We start from the raw sequence: 23,383 nt of genomic DNA, 5'->3' as shown, positions 1-23,383 counted from the left end.
ACATTTGAAGCTGTGGATACAGAGCATTTGGGAGCTGATGCTGTAGAAAGTGTATTTTCAAGCATCTTAAATTATAGCGAGAAATGAAATCAGCAAGAATTGAAATTATAGCCCGTGTTGCTAAAACCTGATCTGGGACTTTAATCCATGGCCTCGGTACACCAACTCAGACTCAAACTTGTCCAACCTAACCTTGAAAACGGCCACCACATCCACCTCTAAATCGCCATTAATGGCCTTTCGGAGAGTATCCATTCCAATCCCACGCGCAATCTTGATGGGAATACGAGGAGTCTGGTAGACTCCCGGGGTTACTACGAGGAGCTCGGGCCTCTCCAAATGACCCAACACCTTGTCTTCGCTCGTAGCCTCCGCTTGGTACAAGTCGATGACTAGTTCGGCGTTCTCAATGGGGTTGAGAAGCTTGAGCTGCACCTCTGAATTAAGAACATGAATCACAGACTCCACTAGGAAGGGACTTGGATGTGTAGGACGTGGGCTATCCAGTTGCAAGAAAAACCAGTCTGGGTCTTGGGTGTGGTGTGGTGTACTGTCAACGCCAGAACTCTTGGGAGAAAAGGATGATTTCAATGAAGACAACAGCTTGGAAAGTACCGCCATACCTCCATCTGGAAACGTGGCGGCTCTGAGATCAGCACTAGGTGGCCTATTAAACTCGATATTCGGGATTCGTATGCCTGAGATCTCAACCTCCTGCAATATTTTGTTTAAACCCTTGTTCTTTGCGGTTAAATTAAAAACCTTGACTTCTAGGTCATCATATCCCGAGATAAACGCCCCTAGCAACTGCTCGAGACGAATCTTGCTATCTACTCCATCAGCAGACAATTCTACTTCAGCAGTGGTGTTGAATCTCTCATTTGCTGGAATGTACAAGTCCTCAAATCTGACTTTGGCAAAAGAAGTTCCGTTGTAATCTAACCCCACCAGGAGCAATTCTCCTGGCAAATCAAGCGAGAAGTTGGAAGGATTGGTGATCGCAAAGTCACAGACTATTACTACTCCATCATTATATGAATCCTCATAAAGCAAAGATGCAATGGAAATGTTTAACAGATTGAGAAATGAATCAATAGGGGGTAATTCTTCTTCTGGCTCCTCTTCATCAAAACTAATGATTTTAGAATTTCGAGGCAATCCATTTTGTTTGACAAATCTACTTGCATTTTCATTGATTTGAACAGCAAATTCATCCTGCTTGTTGATAAGAGTAATATTGTTCACCCTCAATTTGTTCAAGCGAGTCTTGAATAAATTCAGCTCAAACGATAACTCGTTCACTTCTAAATCGACAACAAACTGATCATAAGGAACAACAAACCCATCTTCCACAAACTTGTTGAGAAGCTGGCCAGCTTTCTCGGGATCAAAAACTTGGAGGTCCATAGTTTCTAAGCTAACTTCAATATTCATAGTACTTTCATTGACAAAATTTATGTTTAAATGATTGTAATTGTAAGATGAACCTCGAATTATATCATTACTATGCACATCTTTAATTGTGAAGTTTGACTTGAAACTAGGAATTTGGAATTCGAGTCCAACATCATAAGTGACGGATAATGTTAGGTTGGACTTGAAAAACATATGGAGATGATCCTCCCCAACTACGGTTGATTGCGAAGAAGGCACTTCGAATTCAACCAGTTGTAACTGATATTGTCCGAGCTCAAGACTTCCTTTAGGTAGAGTGACCTCAATTTCATATTCCAAGTTTGTCAAGATCTCATACAACCATCCTGGTAACTTTTCATCTTGCTGCTTCGACCCTCTCAAAGCAAAATGAATAGGTTCTTCGGATAAATAGCTTTGTATGATTCTGTTCAATGGACTGTCAGTACCATCTGCGCAGGGATAGAGCAATACATCATCAATGTCTGTGATAGATCCATCAATATCCACTATAACTTCCTTATTCGGACGAATGGTAAATTTTCTGCTTTTCCAATCTCCAAATTCAATCAAGTTATCGTCGCAGTCCTTCAATAAAACATCCCAATTAATCCCATTCACTGCTAAATCTAGTGGAATATCTCCTCCTAGTTGGATTTGAGTATAAATTTCAACTGCTTCTGATGTCGAAATATCAAATTTTTTAACTTCGATTGGGGGAGCTAGAATTTCCTTGGGTATTTCTAAGGACTCATACACATTTATTTCATCGGTGTTGAAGTTGAAAAACTTTGTTTGTATCTCCGAACTGAATACACCTTGTACATCAAAATTAATTGAATCACCATCGATCTTTCTCAACTTATCAAATTCATGGCTCAACTTCAAAGCATCATCCTTGATTATGTTGACCTTGGTGATGAAGTCGATGTCTGTTTCTCTTTTGTTGATAATCGCAACTTTTAGGGGGGGAGGATATACATCCACCAAATGCAAAGGTGCTATATCAAGTGAAGATGGTTTGACATAAATCTTTATTTGCTGATTGGGGATTATCGTGAGAGTTCCAAGGAAGATAGCACCCAACTTGAGAACCGATTTGTAGAGCACGTTTGAGATATTGTCGTAGTCCACAAGGAGAGACCCGGTGACGTGGGAGTCCACTCCGTCATCATTGATTTTCAAAATCGAAACGCTCTGGAGGTTGACCTTGACGGACTGAGCCACCAAAGTGTCGAGGTTAGTAAAAAGGAAATAGAGAAGAACTGAAAATAAGATTAAGAGCACGATAACAAGGTGGACTAGCTTTGGTCTCTTCGGATTCAAGTAGGTCAAAATACCATTCAATGCTATTAGAAATGACCACACAAGGCCAGGGCTGGCTTCAACACTTTCTCCGTGAAACTGGCTCTGCGAGGAGGTGGCACGTAGTAAAGGTTCGAGTTCCTCAACTATCTCTTCAGTGATGGGGGTATAATGATGGGTAGCTTGATTTTCGAGGTCTGAGCCTGCAGTAGTCTTGACACTGGTGGGCTCGGCATTTAGCTCGGAGTCTTGCTCGGGCAATAGAGTATCTGGCTCTGTACTAGTTTCATCCACTTGAGAAGTTTTGGGGTCCTGGGAATCGTGGGTATGGTCAGCATGTATACTGCTGGGTTGTAGAAGAAGATCATTAGACACATCAGCACCCTCGCTGCTGTCATTGCTGTTCAGGATAGGGTGAGTTCCTGCTCCGGCTTCCTCTTCAGCATTCTCGAGGCGAGGCGGTTCCTCGCTTGGTGCTTGATCTTGCGCTGGTTCCGATTCATCGTCTACTATCCTTACAGATACATCCACTGGAGAAACTGTGGGCTCTTGGGGTTCTTCTGGAATGTCGACTTGGTATGAGGTGTCGTCGACCAGAGCCGGTAGTCTGGAGCTGTCATACGAAGACCGTGGCGAAGTTTGGGACCTGGAGCTGCCCTTGTCGCGGCTCCTCCTTCTGAAGCTCAAACTTCTTCTGGGTTTATCGGTCTTATCCACGGACTCGGAGTCCGAGCTTCTCTCCGAGCTCGAGTTGTTGGAGAGCTTGTTGAGCGCCTTTTTGTAGAATTTCGACATTGTTCTGGTCCTGGGCTCTCTATTGTGTCAGCTTCAGCCTGTAGGCTTGTTGGTTGTTGGTTGTTGGTTGTTGGCGTAGAAAGCGGCTAAAGGGAGGTTATGGAGGGATGCGATGATTGCTGCCACTGATGGCTTTCGTTATGTAGTGATGTTACGACAATGCCCAATTGGGAGACCGGGAGGTGAATCGCAACTGGCGAACTGGAGAGGGTGTCGTACACGTGGCGATGGGCTTAAGCAAGGCGTTGATACTCTTTAACGCCAGTCAGTGATGATCTTTTTGGCACACGTGATGATAAGCGGCTGTATAAAGGGGCCGCAAATGAGCTAGCAAAATGCTGTAAATGTGCAAACGGTGGAAAGACGGCTAGGGTATGGTTACTCAGTAAGGACACAATGTGGCTATCTAGTGGATTGGAGGCGTTGAGTGGACGGTGACTTTTCCATAAAAGTGATTCTTGGAGGTTCATTGTGCGTAAATCGAATACAACCAAATGGCTTAAAATCCAGAGTTGGGATAGGCCAAGCAGTTAGTGAGCTGGGGAAAGTCTAAGAGGAGGTGTAGAAGAAATCTCGAATTTCTAGCTTCAAAAATGGCCAAAAAACACCAAATGCTCTGGAACCGTTGTAAAATAAATACGGATTCTTGGACGCTTACGGCAAGGCTGAAACTGGTTTGAGAACTAGTGGTACTGAAGTGCTTGCTTGAACTGAATTCTCGCATGTCTACTGTAAGAGATGATCGATGTTAAGGTCCCATACGTAAGATGATTACAAATGGTTGCACAATTAGTGATAAATGTCATGCATTTTAAAATGCCTCCCGTGATTGCCACCAACTTATTCGCTGACTCCTTCAGAGAATTCATTTATCATCGCTATTGGAACAGATTTAGCTAGAGCAGCTCTAGTCCTCTCGATGCTACTTTCTTAAACAACAATATCGAAAAATACTGAATAAATTTATGGTTACTTTTATTCCAGAGGTGACCCACTTTAGTGGTGCTTAAACAGACCTAGACCCTTCCAATCTACACAAATGCAGGACCATCGTGTTAGTGTTGCCTTAGCCACTCTTCATCCTATTAACTAGCCTGGTGGTGTAGGTTTTCACGTGACACCACTACGCGTCTCAAAATGTCCCATCCCCAGCTACAACATCACCATGACCAGCAACTACTACGATTTGGACGATATACTAGCGGATGGCGAGAAGGTGCCGAGCCGTTTCAACATGACGGTTCCCGGGCTCGGGTATTTAGAAGGAAACCCCGGAAAAGCCGTCCAAAAAGGTACCCAATTGGAGCTACCAATGTGGCTAGCAGAAGTGTTGGCTATCTGTGCCATCCTGGAAGACTCCCAGGAGAGTTTCATTGACTTGTCGGAGCCCGAGTTCATCAGCTCTAGGGTGTTGAATGCCATCAAAACAAACCCACGGACTGTGGATCTTCGCAAGTTGCTCAGAAACTATTACAAATTGGTGGAGAAATGGGGCACCTTCTTCAATGAACCATCATTGATTGAGATCATCATGACCATGTTGAAAGAGCGGGCTTTTGAGATCAACAACTTTGCTTCCAACACCAACAAACTGATGAATAATGACTTTACTTATACCTTGGACGAGTTCGAGAGAATCTTGTTCAGAATGACCTCCGACAGCAACAAGCAGATGAGAAACTGGCTCAAGGAGTGAGTGATGGTACGGACTGAGAATTGACAGTCATTTGGCTCGTACAGCAAGCCAACAAGCCATCGTCTGTAATAGAATTAAATAGTGTATAGTAGTAATATCCGACATCGTGCTTGCTGTAACCTCTGACTGTCCGTGGAGCTACCGGGTAAGAGATGCTCCTTACCGCTTATGGGTAAAGAAACAGTTACCTACAAAGAATACGACTTGTCTAAGAATCGTTATTATAAAATACATACAGGCAGAGCACATAAATATGAATGAATATCATTTCTGTTATGTTCAACTGTTCAACTGTCTTCTTCTTTGGCTTCACCATTTTGTTCTTCGTCTCCGTTCTTTTCTCCATTTTCTTCATTGAATAAGTCGTCTTCCAAATCATCGTCGCTATCTTCGATGAACTCTTTGGATAAACTCTTTTTCTTTTTTGGTCTGTCATCTTCGTCCTCATCATTTTCTTCGACTTTTCTCTTGGTCGATGATTCTTCTTCGGACTCGTTGTTCGAAAGCTCTTCCTCCTCACTATCGTCGATGATGGCCTTTCTCTTTCCTCTCTTCTTGCCCTTACCTTTAGCAGCTGTCTCGGACTTTTCAGCCTTCTTGCCTCTCTTCTTCTTCTCCTTCTCCTTTGGCTCGTCGTCGAACTTGTCATCGTCATCATTCTCGTCAACAATAACATTCATTCTTGCCTCTTCGGCCCACTGTTGGGCTTGCTCTTGTAACTTTTCTCTTTCCTTGGACAATTCCTCTTCCTTCAATCTCTGTGCTTGGAGTTGTTCTTCTTGAATCTTGAGCTTAGCTGCTGTTTCTTCTTCTCTAATCTTCTTCGCCACTTCCAACTTTTCGGCAATTTGGCTGTTGTGCTCCTTAGTTTCCTCGAACACAGCATTAAGTCTGCTCAAAAGGGTAGCACTACCCAAAGTAGCTCTTGCCTTCAATTCGGACTTAGGATATGGTGGATGAACTTCGGAATCTGATGACAATTCATTCAAAATTTCAATAGCTTGCTTCAATTGCTGGATACCCTTTTCTATGTCGGTTAAAACTCTCTGTCCAACAGGAAGCTTGGTCAAATATTCTGCCAATTGGAATTGAACGTAAGCCAAGTTAAACTTGAGGGATGAATGCGAGCCAGTGGCATACGATAACGCCTTTTCGGTGTACTCGATAGCCTTGAGATAGTAGTTAAGGTTCTTTTCGTTGTTAGCTCTCAAGAACCATGCCTTACCGAGATATGAGTGGATCTTTGAGTCTTTCTCGTCCGTGAATCTGGAAGAGGCAAGTTCGTAATTCTCGATAGCTTTGCCGTATTGCTTCAAGTCAACCAAAACGTGACCCAAGTTCAAGTAGATTGAAATATCATTCAAGGAGTCTCTGATCTTTCTCAAAATATCCAATCCTTTGTTTGACTCCTTGTTTTCAATATAGGCAATGGCTAAACCTTGAGCGGCATAGACATCCTTGGGGTCAATCGATAATACTTTAGCAAACAATTCAATTGCTCTTATGTAGTATTTTCTTTTCTTTTCGTCTTGAGTCTTAGCGTCCTCTGCTTTGAGATCTCTGGCCATGATACAATAGATATTTGCAAGAGAAATTAATGCATAACAATCATGAGAATCGTAGTCCACCAATGTATCCTTTTGAAGATTGGTGTCGGCATCTGGTTTCAAACCCAACTTCTTACCAAAGCTCTTCATAAACCATCCGTAGAATGTTCTCACTTCAAGGTCGGAAGAATCCAAAGCAAGCAAGGCTTCAATTTCTTCCTTGATCTCCTTCTTCGTTCTCTTTTGGGTAGTAATACAGTCCAAGAATAAAATTCTCAATTTAGCGGAGAAGTAATGAGGACACTCTTTGAGTAAAGTTTCATAAATTTCAATGGCTTCCGTTTGGTTAGAAATTTCCTTGGTTCTTGCCAAGTTGAAAGTGAGTGTAACCTTGAGATCGCCGGGAAGGTCAAGATTGAGGTCACCATCGGCATCTTCGATTTTATCATCAGTTTTCTTCAATGCTAGCTCAAAGTTTTCAGCTGCCTCACTGTAGTTCTGTTTCATGAATTGGAAAACACCAATGTTGTTGTAGACTTCCAAAGGTACATCTTGGTTGATTTTCTTTCGAGACTCGATAGCCTTATTCAAATAAGTTAATGACTGCCCGATATCCCTTCCTTCGTATAGCTTACTCAATACCAAGTATGCATTCAAAGCAACTGGCTCTTTGGAAGATAAATCGTCAAGATCTTCATGTGGAGCAGTAGATGTAGATGCATTGTTCGATAACTTGATATATCTTTCCAAAATCTCGATGGCTTGTTCTTGCTTTCTCCTTGATTTTTGCTTTGCGTATAACATTCCCAATGAGTAGTTCACTTCTAAACATTTCCCATTGCTCTTCAAAATGGATTCGTAGGTCATGACGGACTCTTCCAAAGATCCTCTATTGTGCTGCGACAATCCAAGACCCAATTTCGAGGGCAAATTTGTGTCATTGAGCTTGATCGATTCTTGGAAATACTTGGATGATTGGGTGAAGTTGGAGTTCGTAAACTCGATTCTTCCGAGCCAGTAAGCACACTGAGACAAGATGACCGATTGGAACTTGGTCAACTTGGTGAAGTTGTTAAACTTGATTGGGTCTGAGTCGCCAACATATCCGGTCAAGTTCTTGACGATCTTGGCCACCAACGCTTGCACAACATCGTACTTTTGCTTACTGAAATAAAATGACACCAAGGTCAAGAGTATAACCGAATCATTAGCAGATTCTTTGTAGTAGGTCGACATCTGCGAAATACAGCTCTGATAGTTCTCAATGAATTCATCGTCACTCAAAGAGTTAGTGAAGGTACGACTGAACTTGGCCAAGTTCAATAATATTTTGACCTTCAAATTGTCGGGGTTAATGTCCAAAGCTCTGTTCCAAGCCTCCAAAGCCATGGTGTAATCTTTGAGACCGTAGAAACACAACCCAATTCCGATTCTGGGGTCCGGCTTCATCATGGGATTCAAAACCAAAACCTGCTGGTATAACTTCAACGCATTGGCGTAGTGCTTTGTCTTGTGGAGGACGATCTGGGCCTTACCCAACAAGGCAAAGCAGTTGTTGGGATCGATTCTGAGAAGCTTGTCGAAGATGTCCAACGCCTTGTCCTGTCTATCCTTGAAAAGGTACAACACCGCTTGCGATAAGATGTTGGAGGTGTTGTTAGAAGCCTCTTGCTGGGATAACTGGGAGATCTCCATGTTGGCCTTTATCAAGTAGTTTTCTTTGTCCACTCCCACAGATATGAACTTGAGGTATAACCACACCAAGTATGAGTGGAAGGAGATCTTTTCATCCTCGGAGAACTGGGCAAGTTTCAAGGCGTGGTTGATGATGGTGAGCGCCTCGTCGAGCTTGTTCAACTGCACGTATGCGGTGGCAATGCTGATCCAGTACTTTTTGGAACAGTTTTCACCCTCCAAGAAGCTGATCAACTCGTTAGGGTCATCAGGCAACTCATCAGTCAAGTTGATACTGACAATCTGACCATTACTGACGGGAACATCTAAGTTGGAAAGGGACTCCTTGGCTTGTTCCCCGAGGTAGAACGATATATCGACTGGAGGATCCATGGAAAGTTGGGGCCTGGGAATCGATTGGTGGAGGTGAAGGGCGAGTTGTCCCGTGGGCGATTGTAGAAGTGCTGGTGGTGTTGATATCGTTGAAATTTTCGGTTTGGGGCTGTACACGACCGGGTTTTCCAAGGTATGGGGAGAGAGGAACAGGCAGAGGGGGTGGGGGTATCACATTGGCTGAGGGGGTGGATGTGGAGGTATGGGGTTTGGTGCTAGGATGGGCACCTGCTCGTTTTAGCAGTTTCGCCAAAGGTGCCGTTTTCGAAAACTTGTGCAGAGGAAGTGTTTTGCACCCAAGGCGGAAATACGGCCACAGGCAGGTTGGAGGAAATGGTGGGTTCAGAGTGGATGGTTACAAAGGCAACAGATTCGACTTCAGTTCTTATTTAAAAGCATACTAGTAATCTATGAAGAATTCGAAAATGGCTCTCCAATTTTGAACCTAGTAGCATTTTCGATCCGTTTCTGAGCGACAAAAACCCAGATAATATGGCCAGTTAATATGGTATGAGCGAGCATTGCAAACAGAGTGAATATGCTGTTCTCTCTCTCTAATATTGCTTCATTTAGAGTCCTCAATTTATCAATCCAAGATCCCAGTCCAGGCTGACAATCACACCGCCTTCATTACAATCTATCCTATCTCATTCGGTTAATTCCCACCAGGTATATCTCTGGCTCTAGCTCTATCACGTATTTACAAGTCTATTTGTTGCAGCATCCTCCTGGAGGCTGAATTTCCCCGGGTATTCTGGGGGGAGCCGCTCCTCCCGAGGAATTGAGTACATCTTCCAATGCTGGCAGTCCTGCTACCTTGCCATTGTCGTTCATGAAAGCCGACATCATACGAATATCCATCTGGGAGTTGAATATGTCGTCAAGCTTGTATCCGTTGATAATCCCGTGGGTTTCGCAATTAGTACAATCACAGCTCTCGGCGGGGCAAGAGCAGGTGTTGGTGCTCGGAGAACTGTCCTCCTCTGAGCTGACAGACTCAGAGGTAGCCACCGACTGTTTTGTCAAGAAATCGGCAAGGAACGGCGCTGTTTCTCCCGGAAATAGCTTTGAAAAATCAGGATACTGAGTACTTGCCACTGCTGGATGCTTGGGGTACGATGGCACGCTGCTGAAAACAAGGTTGGAGGTGTTGTAATCCATGGCGATCTCGTTCTCGAGGGGGTAGAGCAACTTGTTCACGTCCTCTGGCAATGGCACGGTGGTGTTGCCGTGGATCACACACCCATCGCACTGGCAGTTGTCGTCACACGCACACGAGCCAGGGATCGAGCACGACGGCACTGGCACCACGTTGTACATCTGGCGTTCAGGCTCGGACTTGACCTTGACCACTGGTGGTGGGTGTTTGACCTGGACCAGGTTCAGGAACGCGAGCTTGGCCTTGTCCTTGTTGACCTGGTTGGAGAGGTACTTCTTCAAGATCGACGACGAGCTGACGTTCTTGCTGGTCTTGTTGACGCAGCATCCGCAGGACTTGTTGGCGTGGTTCTTTTTGGTGACTCTTGCTGGCGTACAGCAGGTCGAGGTGTTGATGAAGCTGTTGCTGTGGATCACAGGAGGTGGGGGTCTCGACTCGAAGTTGTGGTAGGCCTCCTTGTCGTGGTAGGGTCCCACTATCTGGCCACTCACGAGATCGATCACTTGCTTGGGTGAGGCCTTGAGGATGATCACAGGGCACTTTTTGCAGTTGGTCTTTGAGGGGCTGGCAAAATCGTCTCCACTGACGTCGCTAGCACCGCTAGGAGGATCCTCGGCGATTTCCTCCGCAAAAACGGCTATTCTGTGGTTGGGGTTGCCGTTGGCGTGTACGTTCGGTCGACCTTTCGATCTGACTTGGACTAGCGGCCTTGTGTGGTGGCGACACAGCGACGACCTGTGGCCTCGGATGCACTCCATACACGAGTACTTTATGTCGTCTATTAGAATCATGATGTAGTTGGTATTGAATCCTGGGAAGGATTGTGAATTTGAGTTACGGATGATGAGCAAATTGTCATCCGAAACAGGCAGGTGGTTCCTGCACGTGACGACCGTTGCAATGAGCTAGATTAGCAGATGGGAATGCCGACACGGAGGGTGGTGGTGGGTGGGGAAGCTAAGGTAGTCAGGGGCGTCTCCAGTACTGCAACCTTGACAGCTAGCCGGAGACGAAGTCTTCTGATAGAAAAGTAGGTGTAGTGTAGAATTGTGGGCAGATATCTGGTCGTGCGAGGAACAAACCTGTCATTTCTCTCGGGCAGAACAACAGTAGGCTGGCTCTACAATGAGCTCTGCTGCTCCACTAGTAACTAAGCTTCCAGAGTATGGCCGTACTGAAGTTCTTGCAGGGTACTGGTCTAGGGAAAAGGCCACACTGGGCATGATTGGTGATTACGTAAGCGCTGACTAACGGTCTCCACCCCCGTTGATTCACTTCGCTATAAACCACCTACTTTGCGGTGTCTCGTCGGCCACGGAACCATAAATAAGTCGAATGAGGTACTGTCAAGAAAATGTGTAAATAGCATACCAATAAATTGGATAGAATCTACCATCATGCAAAATTGTAAAAAAAGAGAAAGGTACACCAAAAATATACAATATTGCAAAACAATGACAAAATAGTTATTTCAGCACTTGAACAATTGCCCAGTAGCTCTGAAGCACACGACCTCCCGTACTTTTGTTTGCTGACATTCTTTTTCTGGCTAAGGGAAGAATACCAACACACATACTGCTCACGTGACCACACTTTTCACTTCAACACTCACGTGCCTCATCTCGACGGATCCATCCATCACCATGCCTGTCAAATCTGCCTCCTACATGGAGACGTCCGGCGATGACTCGGCCGCAGACTCACAAATCAACTACAATGACGCCATCTCCTACTGGTCCTCGGTTCCCGCATCGGTAAACGGAGTTCTTGGTGGTTTTGGAGAGCAGACTCCAGTTCCAAAAGCCGACATTGTTGGATCTCTGACCTTCTTGAGAAAGTTGCAGACCAGGATGGTCTGTCCACCCGGATACGAGAAGTTGACCATCGATATGGGTGCTGGAATTGGCAGAATCACTCGAGACTTGTTGTGGAAAGTCAGTGATCGTTGCGACCTTCTCGAGCCAGTCAAGCCGTTCGTGGAGCAAATGCGCCTGGAAATGGTAGCTGTGGCTAACAAGGGCAAGTTAGGGGACATCTACGATATTGGCATGCAAGACTGGTCTGCTGGTCCCAAGACTGGCAAGTACTGGTTGATTTGGTGTCAATGGTGTGTGGGACAATTGCCAGACCACGAGTTGGTGCAGTTCTGGATCAGATGCAGAGAAGCGTTGATCGAGGGAGGCGTGGGTACGTTGATGGTCAAGGAGAATATCGCGCCTGTGGAGGATGTGTTCGACGAAACTGATCTGTCTGTGACCAGAACCGACGAGAAGTTCAGACAGTTATTCCAAGCCGCAGGCTTCAAGCTCATTGCTAGTGATGTCCAGAAGGGCCTTCCAAAGGAGCTTTTCCCGGTCCGCATGTACTGCTTGAAGGCTCAATGAGGAAGAGATGATCTGTGAATTATTACTATTATATTCTAATAGTTTGTACTATGGAAGATCTACAGCTATTATTATTATACTCTGATAACATTGTGGTTAACTTATCTACAATAATTGTTATATTCTAATAATTTGTCGTATTAAAGCATATCTACAGTTATTATTCTATTCTAATATAGTAGTGAAAACAAACTATAAGTGGGGCCGACGAGAGGAATGCGGTGCGGGCAGGAGGACACCAGCAGAAGGTAGAACGACGAACAGTAATGAGTGGAAGCTCTAGTTTGTTTTCAGAGTATGAAGTTTGGATGTTTCGCCTTGAATTGAAATTAATATTATTGGTGATAATCGGACGTGAAAATTTCTGGGAATTAATTCATCAGTTCAATCGACTTATTGTGAATTCAAAACGCCGATTTAAACCTCCATAGCTTGAACAATGTCTGGATTATTGAAGAATCGAATGTGTATTATGTACATAAATTGAACTAAAGAGATATATCAGTCTGTAATCATATAAATGCAACCAGAAGGTTCTTTTTTTTTTTGGCTAGCTCAACTAGCACAACATCCGTACGGGGCCATGCCGTAATGGTGAAGCTCTAACGGGCTTCGAAGAAATGAGTCTATTGCCGTAATGGTGAAGCTCTAACGGGGCTTCGAAATGCTTTATACCACTCGAAAGGAAGTCAACCATCGGGAGGAAAGTCTAATGATGAGGAAAGAAACCATTGGGCCTCAAAACAGGGACGGTGAAGCTCTTGCGAAATGAGCCTAACATGGGAGTCCTAACACGGGAATGAGTCCTTAGCACCTCACTGCTCTCTGGAAACCCACCCTTAGACTACCCGCGACTTACTAGGCTCAAAAGGAAGGGCAAGTGCAATGAGTCCGATGATACCCACAAACGCCCCACAGATCCAAATCGGCACCAGCGACGAGGTGTCACTGTACCACGCAATGATAGGCACCATTGCGGTGGTGATCCGGGTGCAAACGATGCAGAGACAGTTGCCTGTGGCCCGCGCCGCCGAGGGCATGACTTCAGGCGTGTAGGCGTAGATGACTCCGTAGTAGATGTAGAGTGTCACGTAGACCAACGACGACAACGCCACGTTCTGCGCACGGTTGCGGATGGCGGTGTAGCCAAACAAGAACGCCATGGTGGACAAGCCACCAATGGCCAACACGCCTCTTCTGCCCAAACGTGGGACGTAGTAGAGCAACAACCCTGCGATGATAGGTCCCGCCGTGGAGGCCGAGTTACTGATCAAGTTGTCACGATAGACACCAGCAGTGGTGTCAGCACTGATATTGGCACCACGGGTGGCGAGGTAGACGGGCAAGAACGACGAGTACAACGGGTAGGCAATGCCCAAGCACAACCACGACACGAACAAGAGCACGGTGGAACGGGTCATCTTCTTGCTGGAGAACAAGATCTTGAGATGCTGGCCCATCAACCGCAAGGTGCCACGCACGTTGACGGACTGGCGGTAGTCCTCGTTGGAGGCAATGGTGCCGCAGGCCTCCAACTGGGCCAACGTGAGGCTACACTGACGGCCGTACTTGGAGGCGATGTCGTGGAGGATCTGGACAGCCTCGGCGTCTCTGTTGTTTGCCACCAAGAACTTGGGGGTCTCCTTGAGTCGCACCACGGTAACCCGCAATACCGCCAACGCCAACACAATACACCCGTTGGTGAAGTAAACGTAGCGCCAGCCCATGTTCTTGTGGGAGGGACAGTCTCCGTAGCCTTCGCACGAGTTGTTGGGCAAGAACGCGTAGGCCAACGCCACGGCGATGGTCTGGCCGATCCCCCAGAAGAACGCAAAGAGCGTCAACAACCACTGGTAGTTGTGGGGCAAAAACTCAAGAAAAACACAGGTGTCCAACACCAAATTGCCGCCTGCTGCAAACGACGAGAGGAGCACAAACAAACAGTAGGTGGGAAAGTTGCCCATGGCGCCAGTGAGAATGGTGAAGATGGCAGAGAGGAAGAGCGACGCGTTGAACGCTAGCTTGCGTCCCACCAAGTCGGCCGAGAATCCCCAGAATAACCCTCCCAAGATCATGCCTCCCGCATAGGCCTCGTTGGACACCGCGAACCGGTAGCCAAACTGGTAGTTGACAAAGGTACGCACCAGCGACTCGATGAAGTTGAGCTGGGTGTCGGTGGCGTAGCCCATACCGTTGAGGAAGAAGAGCTTGAGGTGGTACCAGGTGAAGCCGATCTCGTCGATGGCATCGTTGATGAGCTTCATTTTCTCGCGCAAGATCATGTCGTCGCCCATGTCCATGTCCTCGTCGGAGGAGGAGGTCTCCTCGAACGAGCTCTTGTGGTAGACGGAGGGAGCATCCTTCTCCACAGTGTCCCGCTGGGTGGTGGCCAGCACCTCGACGGGTGGTGGCGTGGTGGCTGTGAATCTGTCAAACATGCTTGAATATTTGGGCTCATGTGGTGGGTGCGTCGGGTATATATATGCGTACGCAACCAAAAATGTGCCGAGCCGAATGCGGTACAGTTGGTGCACTGACATGCATGGGGACGATATGGTTGCTGGCCTAGCGCATCACCCCATGCACCACTGGTGTCTGCCGGAAGTGGCCAGGTTGGACACGCGACTACTCCGAGAGTGGGCGTTGCCCACCGCAGGTGAACCCTGTCCGCATCGAACGTCAAAAATTGTCGGGAGGAGGGGGTTTACGAGGGAGGCTCGGGGGCTCCTGGGGCAACGTCCGCATACGGCATGGTGCCTGCTGGAATGACACTGGCGCAGGTTGCGTCGTGTCAGATGTATCTGAGGGGAGTGGAGGGCGATCTTGCTGGGGTACGGGAGGGGGCGAATGGGCTGGGGGTAATTACTGGCTATACAATAGTACGGAGGAGGGGTGGGGCGCGGGCGAGCGGAGTTCCTGACGTCATATGGGGGAGGGGGCGGGGCAGGTCACGTGACCAGTGGTCCAATACTGGCATCTCATCACACTCACTGGCTGAAGAGGGATTGCAATAGCTGCCGGGAGCACGCTTGTCAAGCTTGAAATACTCAGCATGTTCAGAATCCACTTGTTTCACACCGCTGGTCGTTTTGAACAATACTAGTATTTTATTCGGTGTGCCAGATATTTATTGTGTAGTTTCTAACCTGTTCCTCGTGGGTAAAGTCAACCAATACTACTATGGATAGAAGGCTAGCTTTAGAAAGCGCTCTGCTATAAAAATAACTTTCGTATATAATGAAAGACGAGATTGCCTTGCGGAATAATATAGATAATAGTATTTTGGCTTGCCATATGAAAATGTACACTCGCAGTTTTATCGATAAATCAATTTCAAAATTATAACCTTTTGTCTTTTTCAATTTATTGGGAAGAATATTATTTCGTCTAGGTGGTGCAAAGCTAATAAAACGGCGAGTGTCACATGATACTTTGAGTCCTTGGACAAACAGTTTATAAGATTATTAAAACTGTGAATAAAGTATGGTTATTAATGCCGTATGAGATGTTCTGATTACAATATTAAACCAGGTTCCTCATTTGGACTAATTGTCCATTTTGTTTATTGGACTTATTAATGCGTAATAATTCTGTTCCCTCAAAATGAATCGAATCTAGCTAGTGTTCCTGGGACCAATTCCAGGTCTACAATGGACACTGTGATACGTATTAAACGAGGACTGTTCTCCTACGAGTTATGGTGGGACAATGAAACCGACGGTCGCACTAGAGAATATATCTTTCTAGTAAAATAAATTAATATTCAAATGGTTGGTGATCCAGCCATCTGGCACCTTTGACATCAGCTGAACTGATGATCAATAATTTTATATGCATCTGAAGCTCATGAATATACTCTTCTGACTCTCCTACTCAATGATCTCTTCATTATGACTCTCCTCCTCATGACTACTCATAGTCGTCAATGTACTTCTCCCGCATGGCCATCACGGTGTCAAAGAACGACTGGTTGTTGGCAGTGTCGCCATTGTTGAGCCGCAACACGATGTCGTCAGAGTCCCAGCCCTTCTCCTCGTAGCTCTCGATCGCCGCCTGGATCTTCACGAGCTTGGTGTAGTAGTTGCGGTTTTTCGCAATCAACTCGTCGGTGAGCTTGGGGATCTTGGAGTTCTGCAACAAGAACTCGCCTCCTGTCTCGTGGAACACGTTGATGATAAGCGAGATCAACGTGAGGAGGCTCTTGATGTTGGTGCTATGTTTGTTGGACAATTCTGTGAGGTTGACGGGGTCTTCGCAGAGCGACTTGGTAGACGACCGGAGATGGTACTTGATGGGGTTCTTCTCGATGTTGTGGCAGAGCTCGTACAACCAGTTCAAGTCGTACTTGGATCCAGCCACCGCCAGCGCTGGGCTGCCCGGCTCCACAGGCTCTGCCGGGGTCTCGCCAGCACTGGCTCCCTCATCATCCTCAGCTACAAAGCTGGGGTACGGCACCAACTTGGAGTACTTCCAGTCCCCAAGAATGTCGATGGACTTGCGGATCAACGAGTACTTGGAGGTTCCACTGGGGTATCTATCGTACACACTGAGCTTCAATTCTTCCATGGGGTCTGGAAACTTGGCGAAATTGGCCCTTAGCTGGGCCGTCGTTTGCACGTCTGGCACCTCGAGCTTGTACAAGATGCCCTTGATGTTTCCCCAGTGCACGAAGCTCTTGAGCGCCACCAACACGTCTGGCGCCACCAACGCATCCGCGCCAAAGTACTCGCTGATGAAGTGCTTCATGTAGTAGCCCTCGAGCTTGGTGCCTATGTGGTGGTCGGTGTGGAGGAAGTTCAACTTGGCACACATCATCAAGTTGAGGCCCATGGTAATGTGGCGTTCTTCGATCTGATGGTGCAAAGTCGCATAATCCAATGCCATTTGCTGGACTGCCATGGGGTTGTATTTGGAGTTTTTGAGGTGGATCACCAGCGAGTTTTCCTCCTCGTACCATTGGTGCTGTTCCAACTGCTGAGCGACGCCCATGATGGCCAAACAGAAGTCGGGGTACTGGGACAAAATGTCGCCTCCGTTGATGTTGTACAAGATGAAGTACGACAGGATCAACGCGAGGTTGAGACTGAGGTCCTCGGGACAGATGATGAGGTGCTTATCCTCCTCACGGATGCGCTGGAAGGTGTTGTTGACGAAACGATACTTGCGTCCCTTCTTGTTGTACTCTACCTTGTTGAGGTCGTCGATGGAGTTGAGGATGAGGTCCAGGACCGCCACGAGGGTGTCGGACAGCGAGACCATGATGGGTGTGTGTGATGTGTGGTGGTGGTGGTGGTGGCGGTGGTGGTGGTGTATCTGCCTGCGGTCTGTGCTGGTGGTGATGTGTCTGTCTGGGTTTGTGTGTCTGTTTGGGGTAGTAGACGAGATCGCGAGTGTCGCGTGTCGTGTGTCGTGTGTCGTGTGTCATGTGTCGCGGCGTCGGCAGCGATGACACTGTCGTACTGCCCGGTGCGGTGGTGTCACCTGCCATGGCTGCAGCTATCATCGCCTGCAGACAGCCCATGGCATGTGGGGAGCACAAGCACAGAATCTGTATGGATCTTCGGTTTCAGGCGGCTATGGCAGTAAGGTGTTATCTACCATCCTCTGCCATTGAATGATAGGGACAACACACGGCTGGGCCCAGGGGCTTGGTTACGAGGACCTGCCTGACAGCGGGGTGACTCATTGTAGTTGGGTGTCCTTTGGCAAAATATTGTGACAGCCAGATCCTCCCAATCTTAAACCTGTGTGCCAATAATTTATGGTATGATTACACGTTACACCAAAGCTTAAACTTCGCGCCACGAGCCCGGGTGCGGTCCCAATCGTGCCCAGAAGTGGGCCAGATGTGTGGTCAAGCGTACCAGTTGCTATTGGCATGCTCCACCACACCACTCCGTGCACCATGCAGACACAGCTGCCGAAGGGGATACTTCTGGTGGTCCAAGTGCTCGGTGTCGGTGACGGCCCAGACCGCACTTTTTCGCCGACATGGTGTCAGAAGGCTAATATTATTTCTTTGCAAGCCTGGTGGGGAAATTTTCTTTAACGATTGGTCTGTCGTCTACCAGCTCCGTTTCATCTGACTTTGGACCTGACGCGGCATCTGGTACCCCTCTGAAGTTCGTTATGCCAAGTACCCAAGCTAGTAACGGGCCAGGTATCTTAAGCACGTTTGCATGTTGTTTACAAAGCGTTCACATGCCTAACCGGTGGCGTTTACATTTGTTGAGCAGTTCGTATGCTGTCACAGACTGATTAAGCTTTTACGGCATTTGAGCATTCAGACACCAGGACCCTTATTTTTCCATGTGGAGTTGTTCGGGGTTGCGCCAAGCGGAGTACATGATAATAGAATCTAACGCACAAGCAAAACCACCAGTCACGGATTCTCCCAGACATGTTGGGCACCCATCCATCTCATCAATTGTGTTGAAGGATCTATATGGCAGGACTCAATTCCGCCTAATGCTGTGACGTCCATTCTGCATGCATAAGACAATAACTTTTTTATGCGGTCATTCATTCCAATTTTATTCGCACTACAGGGAACCCTCCCACAAACTGCAATAGTTAATTGACTACCTGGCCAAAATCTGCGACAAAAAAATGTCTGAAAAAATAGTTTGGCTAATTGAAGGAATTTTATCGAGATAAGCTATTGTGCATATGTTTATTTACGGTAGCATCTGATTAATCGCAGCATTGTTGTAGTAGTAATGCCACTAGAGAATGAGCATGCCGTGGTTACCCCCCCGCCTTAGCCCACCCGTTTTCGTATCTTCAGCGGCACTGTGCTGTACACATTTCAATACCCCTAAATTTTGCGAGTAGTGATAATCGAGATCAGGGGTCTGCCCCACTATAGAAGCTGCATGGCACGCACGGCGTGCAGGAGTTAACTATGCAACTAGATCCACTCTAGAATTCGGAACGTTTTGGTGGACGCCCTAACGCGGGGCTCATAACCACACTAACCCTTCCTTCAAAATAGGCGCAGCAGCTCTCGCCAACACCAGGTTCGGGGCCTTTGTGTAACTTCCCCGCCGAGCATAGATTCAAGTGTCGGCGAGCTAAGGCACATCCGATTATGTGCTCCGTAAGTGAAAGTAGATGACTAAAACCTAAACCTGTTTAGTATTTCCTGGTAGGGACAGGCCAAGCCCCCTCGCCCACTTTACAACAATTATGCGAGATAACAGCCGGTTCAACAATAGTGATCAAACGAACCGTCTTATGTCAGTCCCAGCTAGGTTGCAATGGCAGTAGTGGGGAGCATTTCGTAAATGTAGATCGGGTGTTGATAGGAACGCTAATCACACCTGTTCAACCGGGAATGACATGATGGATTACGAGAAAAATGTCAAAGAACAACAGAAAAATATCGGTGCAGCAATCTTTGCACTTTGTTGCCGAAAATTTTCTTGGTTTTGTTGTGAGCGAAATCCGGTTAGACAAGGGCTACTCTGGGGTAGGCCATCGACGGGCATTTGTCCTATTGAGGCGTTGGACACAAAGCCGCTAGGTGCGTGTGTTAATCTTTGCCAAGCATAATAACCGTTACCGTTGCGCTTAGTCATCCTCGTACTCGGTTCAGACCCTGGCCAGTTTCTTGGTGGAGATGACAGGATGGGTAAGTTTACAGGTTGGACCACCAAGTCATGTAGACTACCACATCCTGTCGCTGGCCAATTGTGAGCACACGTGGAAGTTCTGGGCATGATCATAGGGGCAGCCCCGCGGCAATGCACGCACCTTCGACAGTATCGTAGTAGGCTAATGTCAGGTGGATGCGTTATGTCTGACTGCTGCTACCGTTGCCGTAGCCAGTGTATGTGTCACCGACAGGCGCAGAGAAGGTACATGATGGCGGTCACGTGGGTGGAATTAATTCCGTCAGCGTGAGGCGCAGATCGCGCCATGGTATGATGGAACGGGGCTACCACGATGAAACCTGAAACTGGTTCCCAGTCTCTGGCGGGAGCTCATGGTTTGGCACCCTTAGGCAATGCCAATGCCATCCTGTTCCGTCACCAGCGGTTCCTAGGCTCCTATTCGGTGGCTGTGGAAGCAGTGACACCCCTGCCATGCGTGATGGGTAGGCGAAGTTCCTGACGCTCAATGCGGAATTGTAGGGGCAAAACGCCACCCGTGCAAATCTTATCTATCTACGATAGATCCATGTGGTGAAGTTCCACTTTGCTCATGACTTGACATTTTTTTTTGCCTGGTGCGAGTTACAGTTTATGTCTGTTCAGCCTTGTAATTTTTTCTTGTTAATTTTTTTTTAACTTCCACTTTTATTAAAGTTTGCGGGTTACATTTACGAAACAGTGGCTAGGTGCGGTCAAAGCTGGGGTCTCCGATCTAGATGTGGCCTGTGTGGGCCTGCTCCGTTGGAGCGGCAGGACAGCCATGACCACATTGCCATGCAGATGTCGCGGCCGCTGCCAGCCGGAGTGTCGGCAGGCCCACAGAAAGGGGAGTCACGTGATAAAACGCTGTCAGACACCTGGCAGCTCCGCCAATCGCTAGCTAATCTACAATGCCAATCCTTGCGAAAAAATATATTAGAATATCCCATAAGTATATATCCGGACCACCAAGTAACAATAGTAATATGAAGCAGAATTAAAAATGTGTCGTAAGTGAAGTCATACCAAGTTTAAGCGTCTTTGTTCCTTTAAACTCTTAATCTTTCTTCTTCTCGCGTTGATAAACCAGTTGCTCAATTGCTGTTGATTCAAGCCTGTAGAAATCATCAATTGGTTCTTTTCGAACGAGTTGGGGTATGGGTGGTTCAAGTGGTCGTTCAACCACTTGAGCAAGATGTAGGTAGTCTCCTTGGGCAAGTTATTTCTGGTCTTGCGCTTGGACCCGCCATGGAGCACCGAGCTCGAGCTGGGTGACGAGTCCGAGTCCGATCTGGCCGACGAGTCGTCGTCCTGGTCGTCTTCCTCGCTGGGACTGGTCATCTTGGCGCTGGGCACGCCTTTGTACGAGTGTCTCAACGAGAGAGGGGGTGGCGTCACGTCGTTCGTGTAAACAGGCGAGGCGTTGTTGGAGAGGGGTGATCTGGCCAATATGTGTCCTGAAGGGGTGGCATTGGCTGCCATCACTGGTTGCTTAGGCGCAAAGCTCAACGACTGCGCAGGTCTGGCACCATATGGTGGCGCGTAATATTGTCCGCCAGTGTAGGGAGGTGTGTTGTAGTAGTTTGGTTGTGGGTAGGGCACCTGCGAGGAGTTGCCGTAGTAGTAGTCGTAGTACTTGTACTGGTGGGCAGCAGCCTGAGGCTGTGGCATGGGCAGGGGCAAGTGTGAGTTCTGGCGAGATAATGGTGGGAGAACTGGTGGCGATTGGGCAGGACGACTTGGAGCATAGGCGCCAGCGGCCAATGGACTCGCAGAGCCCACAGGCACAGGGCCCTGGGGGTGGTTCAACAAGATGTCAGAGATTGGGGGCAAGTTGATCTTGTTTCTGTTAGACATCGTGACAGATAGTAAGGAACCAAAAACTGGCAAATTGAGCGAAAAGATGTGTTTTATATCTTGGTATGGTTTGAAGTATTTAGGGTTAATCTAGACAAGTCCGTTTTGAGAAAATTATTCATGAGAAAGATGATATGTTTGATCATGTTGATTCCCGATTACTAAAAAATAAGTACAATAAGACATTATTGGAATTTTTTTTCTTTATTTTTTTTTAAAATATCACGCTTAAAAAAGTTGTGAAATGTCTTGACCAAAAATGTCTGCAAGATCAGGTACCAACACCAAGAAAGTTGGAATACGAACACCGGATACGAATGTGGGAGTGAGTGGTGGTGTGGGAGACAGGCCACCCTGGCATCACCCAAGAGTTGGCTGATGGTCACTGGCACCCCCACACGCTCCCAGCGGCAGACCCCAGCTGCGGACCCCCAGCAGCAGACACTGTGCGCTTGACACTCTGTCGGTTGGTGGCGGCATGGTGGGGCCTGCATGCGACCCAGCCACTTAAGAACAGACAGAACCTGACAATCGGCACCAAGAAAAATCGATTGATGGCTGACAAGAAAAGCTCGCAACCTCGAGCCCAGATGTCAGCGAAAACGGGAGTGAACCAAGCCAACCCTTGTGGGAATGAGGCGCTTGCGTGCCCAAGAAATCAACAACTGGGCTTAAAATAAGCCATAGGGTTATTCAAGAGTTTCCAGAGTTAGTGGCGGTATGGCGGCAGGGTACGCCAGAGTGCAGTTTGCGAGCGTACTGGCCCTCCGAAACAGCTGTGCGTCTGGGACTTGGCGGGCTTCCATGAGGTTTTTTCGGTGCAGCGGGCTAGCTAGACATTTCACAATCACAATTCAGGAGGTAGGGGAAGGAGGCAGTTATTGCTGGATTGCGGAGTGTTGAGAGGGGAGGCTGGGGAGGACCGGACTGGGGACAGTTACGGCTGGTAAGGAAGGGGCTAGAGGTTATGGCGGGGCCACAAAGCGTAGCTTGGCGGCGTTAGCGGGGTTTAGTCTTCGATAATGCGCTAATCGATTCTGGCGAGATGTCGAAATGCCGTCTAGTTTCTGATAGAGTTAACCTGTAAACCCATCTAATTACACCAGAAAATGTCAAGTCAAGATGATCGAGATTTATATGCAAGTTTGCATGCATGCGTGCGTCAGATGAGCGGTTGGCGCCACTCTTTTACCAGAATCCACCTTTAGTGAGGGTTGCATGCGTCAGGATACGAATTTGGTAGGCTGAGCGCACGGGAAATTTTGGACCTGAAACGTCGCAGCCGAAAACCACTAGCCTGATTATTAATGAGATACGAGCTTTCCATACTAATTAGACTGACCATCTACTCCGCAGAACCGTGGCAGAATATCCGGCATATCTCCTGGCATATCTCCTGGCATATCCCCAGATTTCTCCTGCTCCTTCGTGGGCCGTTGGTGGTAGATCATTGATTGACTCGATAAACCGCTAGGCGCTCACGCGGAATTATCATTGGCAACCATCCCAAACCGGAGCCAGGTGTC

At 47.4% G+C, this 23,383-nt stretch overlaps 12 protein-coding genes across 12 annotated transcripts; 3 read left to right on the top strand and 9 right to left on the bottom strand.

Moving 5' to 3' along the window:
* Positions 1-120: 120 nt before the first annotated feature.
* Positions 121-3,737, bottom strand: CANTADRAFT_60526 (uncharacterized protein; the record flags this gene model as incomplete). Its single annotated transcript, XM_020210810.1, has 3 exons — positions 1,174-3,737; positions 638-1,119; positions 121-499 (listed from the first exon to the last, which is right to left on the bottom strand). Exons 1-3 carry the CDS (start codon positions 3,511-3,513, stop codon positions 121-123), a joined length of 3,201 nt encoding a protein of 1,066 aa, XP_020067422.1. The 5' UTR covers positions 3,514-3,737.
* Positions 3,630-4,089, bottom strand: CANTADRAFT_139961 (uncharacterized protein). Its single transcript, XM_020206286.1, has one exon. The coding sequence runs from the start codon at positions 3,981-3,983 to the stop codon at positions 3,747-3,749; it is 237 nt and encodes a 78-aa protein (XP_020067421.1). The 5' UTR covers positions 3,984-4,089; the 3' UTR covers positions 3,630-3,746.
* Positions 3,816-4,255, bottom strand: CANTADRAFT_24868 (uncharacterized protein). Its single transcript, XM_020207243.1, has one exon. The coding sequence runs from the start codon at positions 4,235-4,237 to the stop codon at positions 4,013-4,015; it is 225 nt and encodes a 74-aa protein (XP_020067420.1). The 5' UTR covers positions 4,238-4,255; the 3' UTR covers positions 3,816-4,012.
* Positions 4,256-4,678: 423 nt separating this feature from the next.
* Positions 4,679-5,209, top strand: PSF3 (DNA replication protein; the record flags this gene model as incomplete). Its single annotated transcript, XM_020209073.1, has 1 exon — positions 4,679-5,209. One exon carries the CDS (start codon positions 4,679-4,681, stop codon positions 5,207-5,209), a length of 531 nt encoding a protein of 176 aa, XP_020067419.1.
* A 287-nt stretch (positions 5,210-5,496) lies between these two features.
* On the bottom strand, positions 5,497-8,823 carry CANTADRAFT_4310 (uncharacterized protein; the record flags this gene model as incomplete). Its single annotated transcript, XM_020208934.1, has 1 exon — positions 5,497-8,823. The coding sequence occupies one exon, from the start codon at positions 8,821-8,823 to the stop codon at positions 5,497-5,499; it is 3,327 nt and encodes a 1,108-aa protein (XP_020067418.1).
* Positions 8,824-9,531: 708 nt separating this feature from the next.
* MAC1 (Mac1p) lies at positions 9,532-10,773 on the bottom strand (the record flags this gene model as incomplete). The annotated part of the gene is made up of 1 exon (XM_020208933.1): positions 9,532-10,773. The coding sequence occupies one exon, from the start codon at positions 10,771-10,773 to the stop codon at positions 9,532-9,534; it is 1,242 nt and encodes a 413-aa protein (XP_020067417.1).
* An 852-nt stretch (positions 10,774-11,625) lies between these two features.
* CANTADRAFT_19862 (N-terminal protein methyltransferase) lies at positions 11,626-12,366 on the top strand (the record flags this gene model as incomplete). Its single annotated transcript, XM_020206495.1, has 1 exon — positions 11,626-12,366. One exon carries the CDS (start codon positions 11,626-11,628, stop codon positions 12,364-12,366), a length of 741 nt encoding a protein of 246 aa, XP_020067416.1.
* An 839-nt stretch (positions 12,367-13,205) lies between these two features.
* FGR2 (Fgr2p) lies at positions 13,206-14,660 on the bottom strand (the record flags this gene model as incomplete). The annotated part of the gene is made up of 1 exon (XM_020209247.1): positions 13,206-14,660. The coding sequence occupies one exon, from the start codon at positions 14,658-14,660 to the stop codon at positions 13,206-13,208; it is 1,455 nt and encodes a 484-aa protein (XP_020067415.1).
* Positions 14,661-16,275: 1,615 nt separating this feature from the next.
* CANTADRAFT_45119 (uncharacterized protein) lies at positions 16,276-17,625 on the bottom strand (the record flags this gene model as incomplete). Its single annotated transcript, XM_020209178.1, has 2 exons — positions 16,276-16,710; positions 16,804-17,625. 2 exons carry the CDS (start codon positions 17,623-17,625, stop codon positions 16,276-16,278), a joined length of 1,257 nt encoding a protein of 418 aa, XP_020067414.1.
* A 2,409-nt stretch (positions 17,626-20,034) lies between these two features.
* On the top strand, positions 20,035-20,876 carry CANTADRAFT_24865 (uncharacterized protein). Its single transcript, XM_020207242.1, has one exon. It carries the CDS (start codon positions 20,314-20,316, stop codon positions 20,479-20,481), a length of 168 nt encoding a protein of 55 aa, XP_020067413.1. The 5' UTR covers positions 20,035-20,313; the 3' UTR covers positions 20,482-20,876.
* Positions 20,877-20,916: 40 nt separating this feature from the next.
* CUP9 (transcription factor CUP9) lies at positions 20,917-22,016 on the bottom strand. The gene has a single exon (XM_020207241.1). The coding sequence runs from the start codon at positions 21,855-21,857 to the stop codon at positions 21,021-21,023; it is 837 nt and encodes a 278-aa protein (XP_020067412.1). The 5' UTR covers positions 21,858-22,016; the 3' UTR covers positions 20,917-21,020.
* Positions 21,950-22,464, bottom strand: CANTADRAFT_139814 (uncharacterized protein). Its single transcript, XM_020206285.1, has one exon. It carries the CDS (start codon positions 22,349-22,351, stop codon positions 22,043-22,045), a length of 309 nt encoding a protein of 102 aa, XP_020067411.1. The 5' UTR covers positions 22,352-22,464; the 3' UTR covers positions 21,950-22,042.
* Between the last annotated feature and the right edge of the window lie 919 nt (positions 22,465-23,383).

The sequence above is a fragment of the Suhomyces tanzawaensis genome, assembly GCF_001661415.1.
Source record: "Suhomyces tanzawaensis NRRL Y-17324 unplaced genomic scaffold CANTAscaffold_1, whole genome shotgun sequence".
Lineage (NCBI taxonomy): Eukaryota > Fungi > Ascomycota > Pichiomycetes > Serinales > Debaryomycetaceae > Suhomyces > Suhomyces tanzawaensis.
Note: the sequence above shows the minus strand (reverse complement) of the source record. Positions and strands in the feature narration are given on the sequence as shown.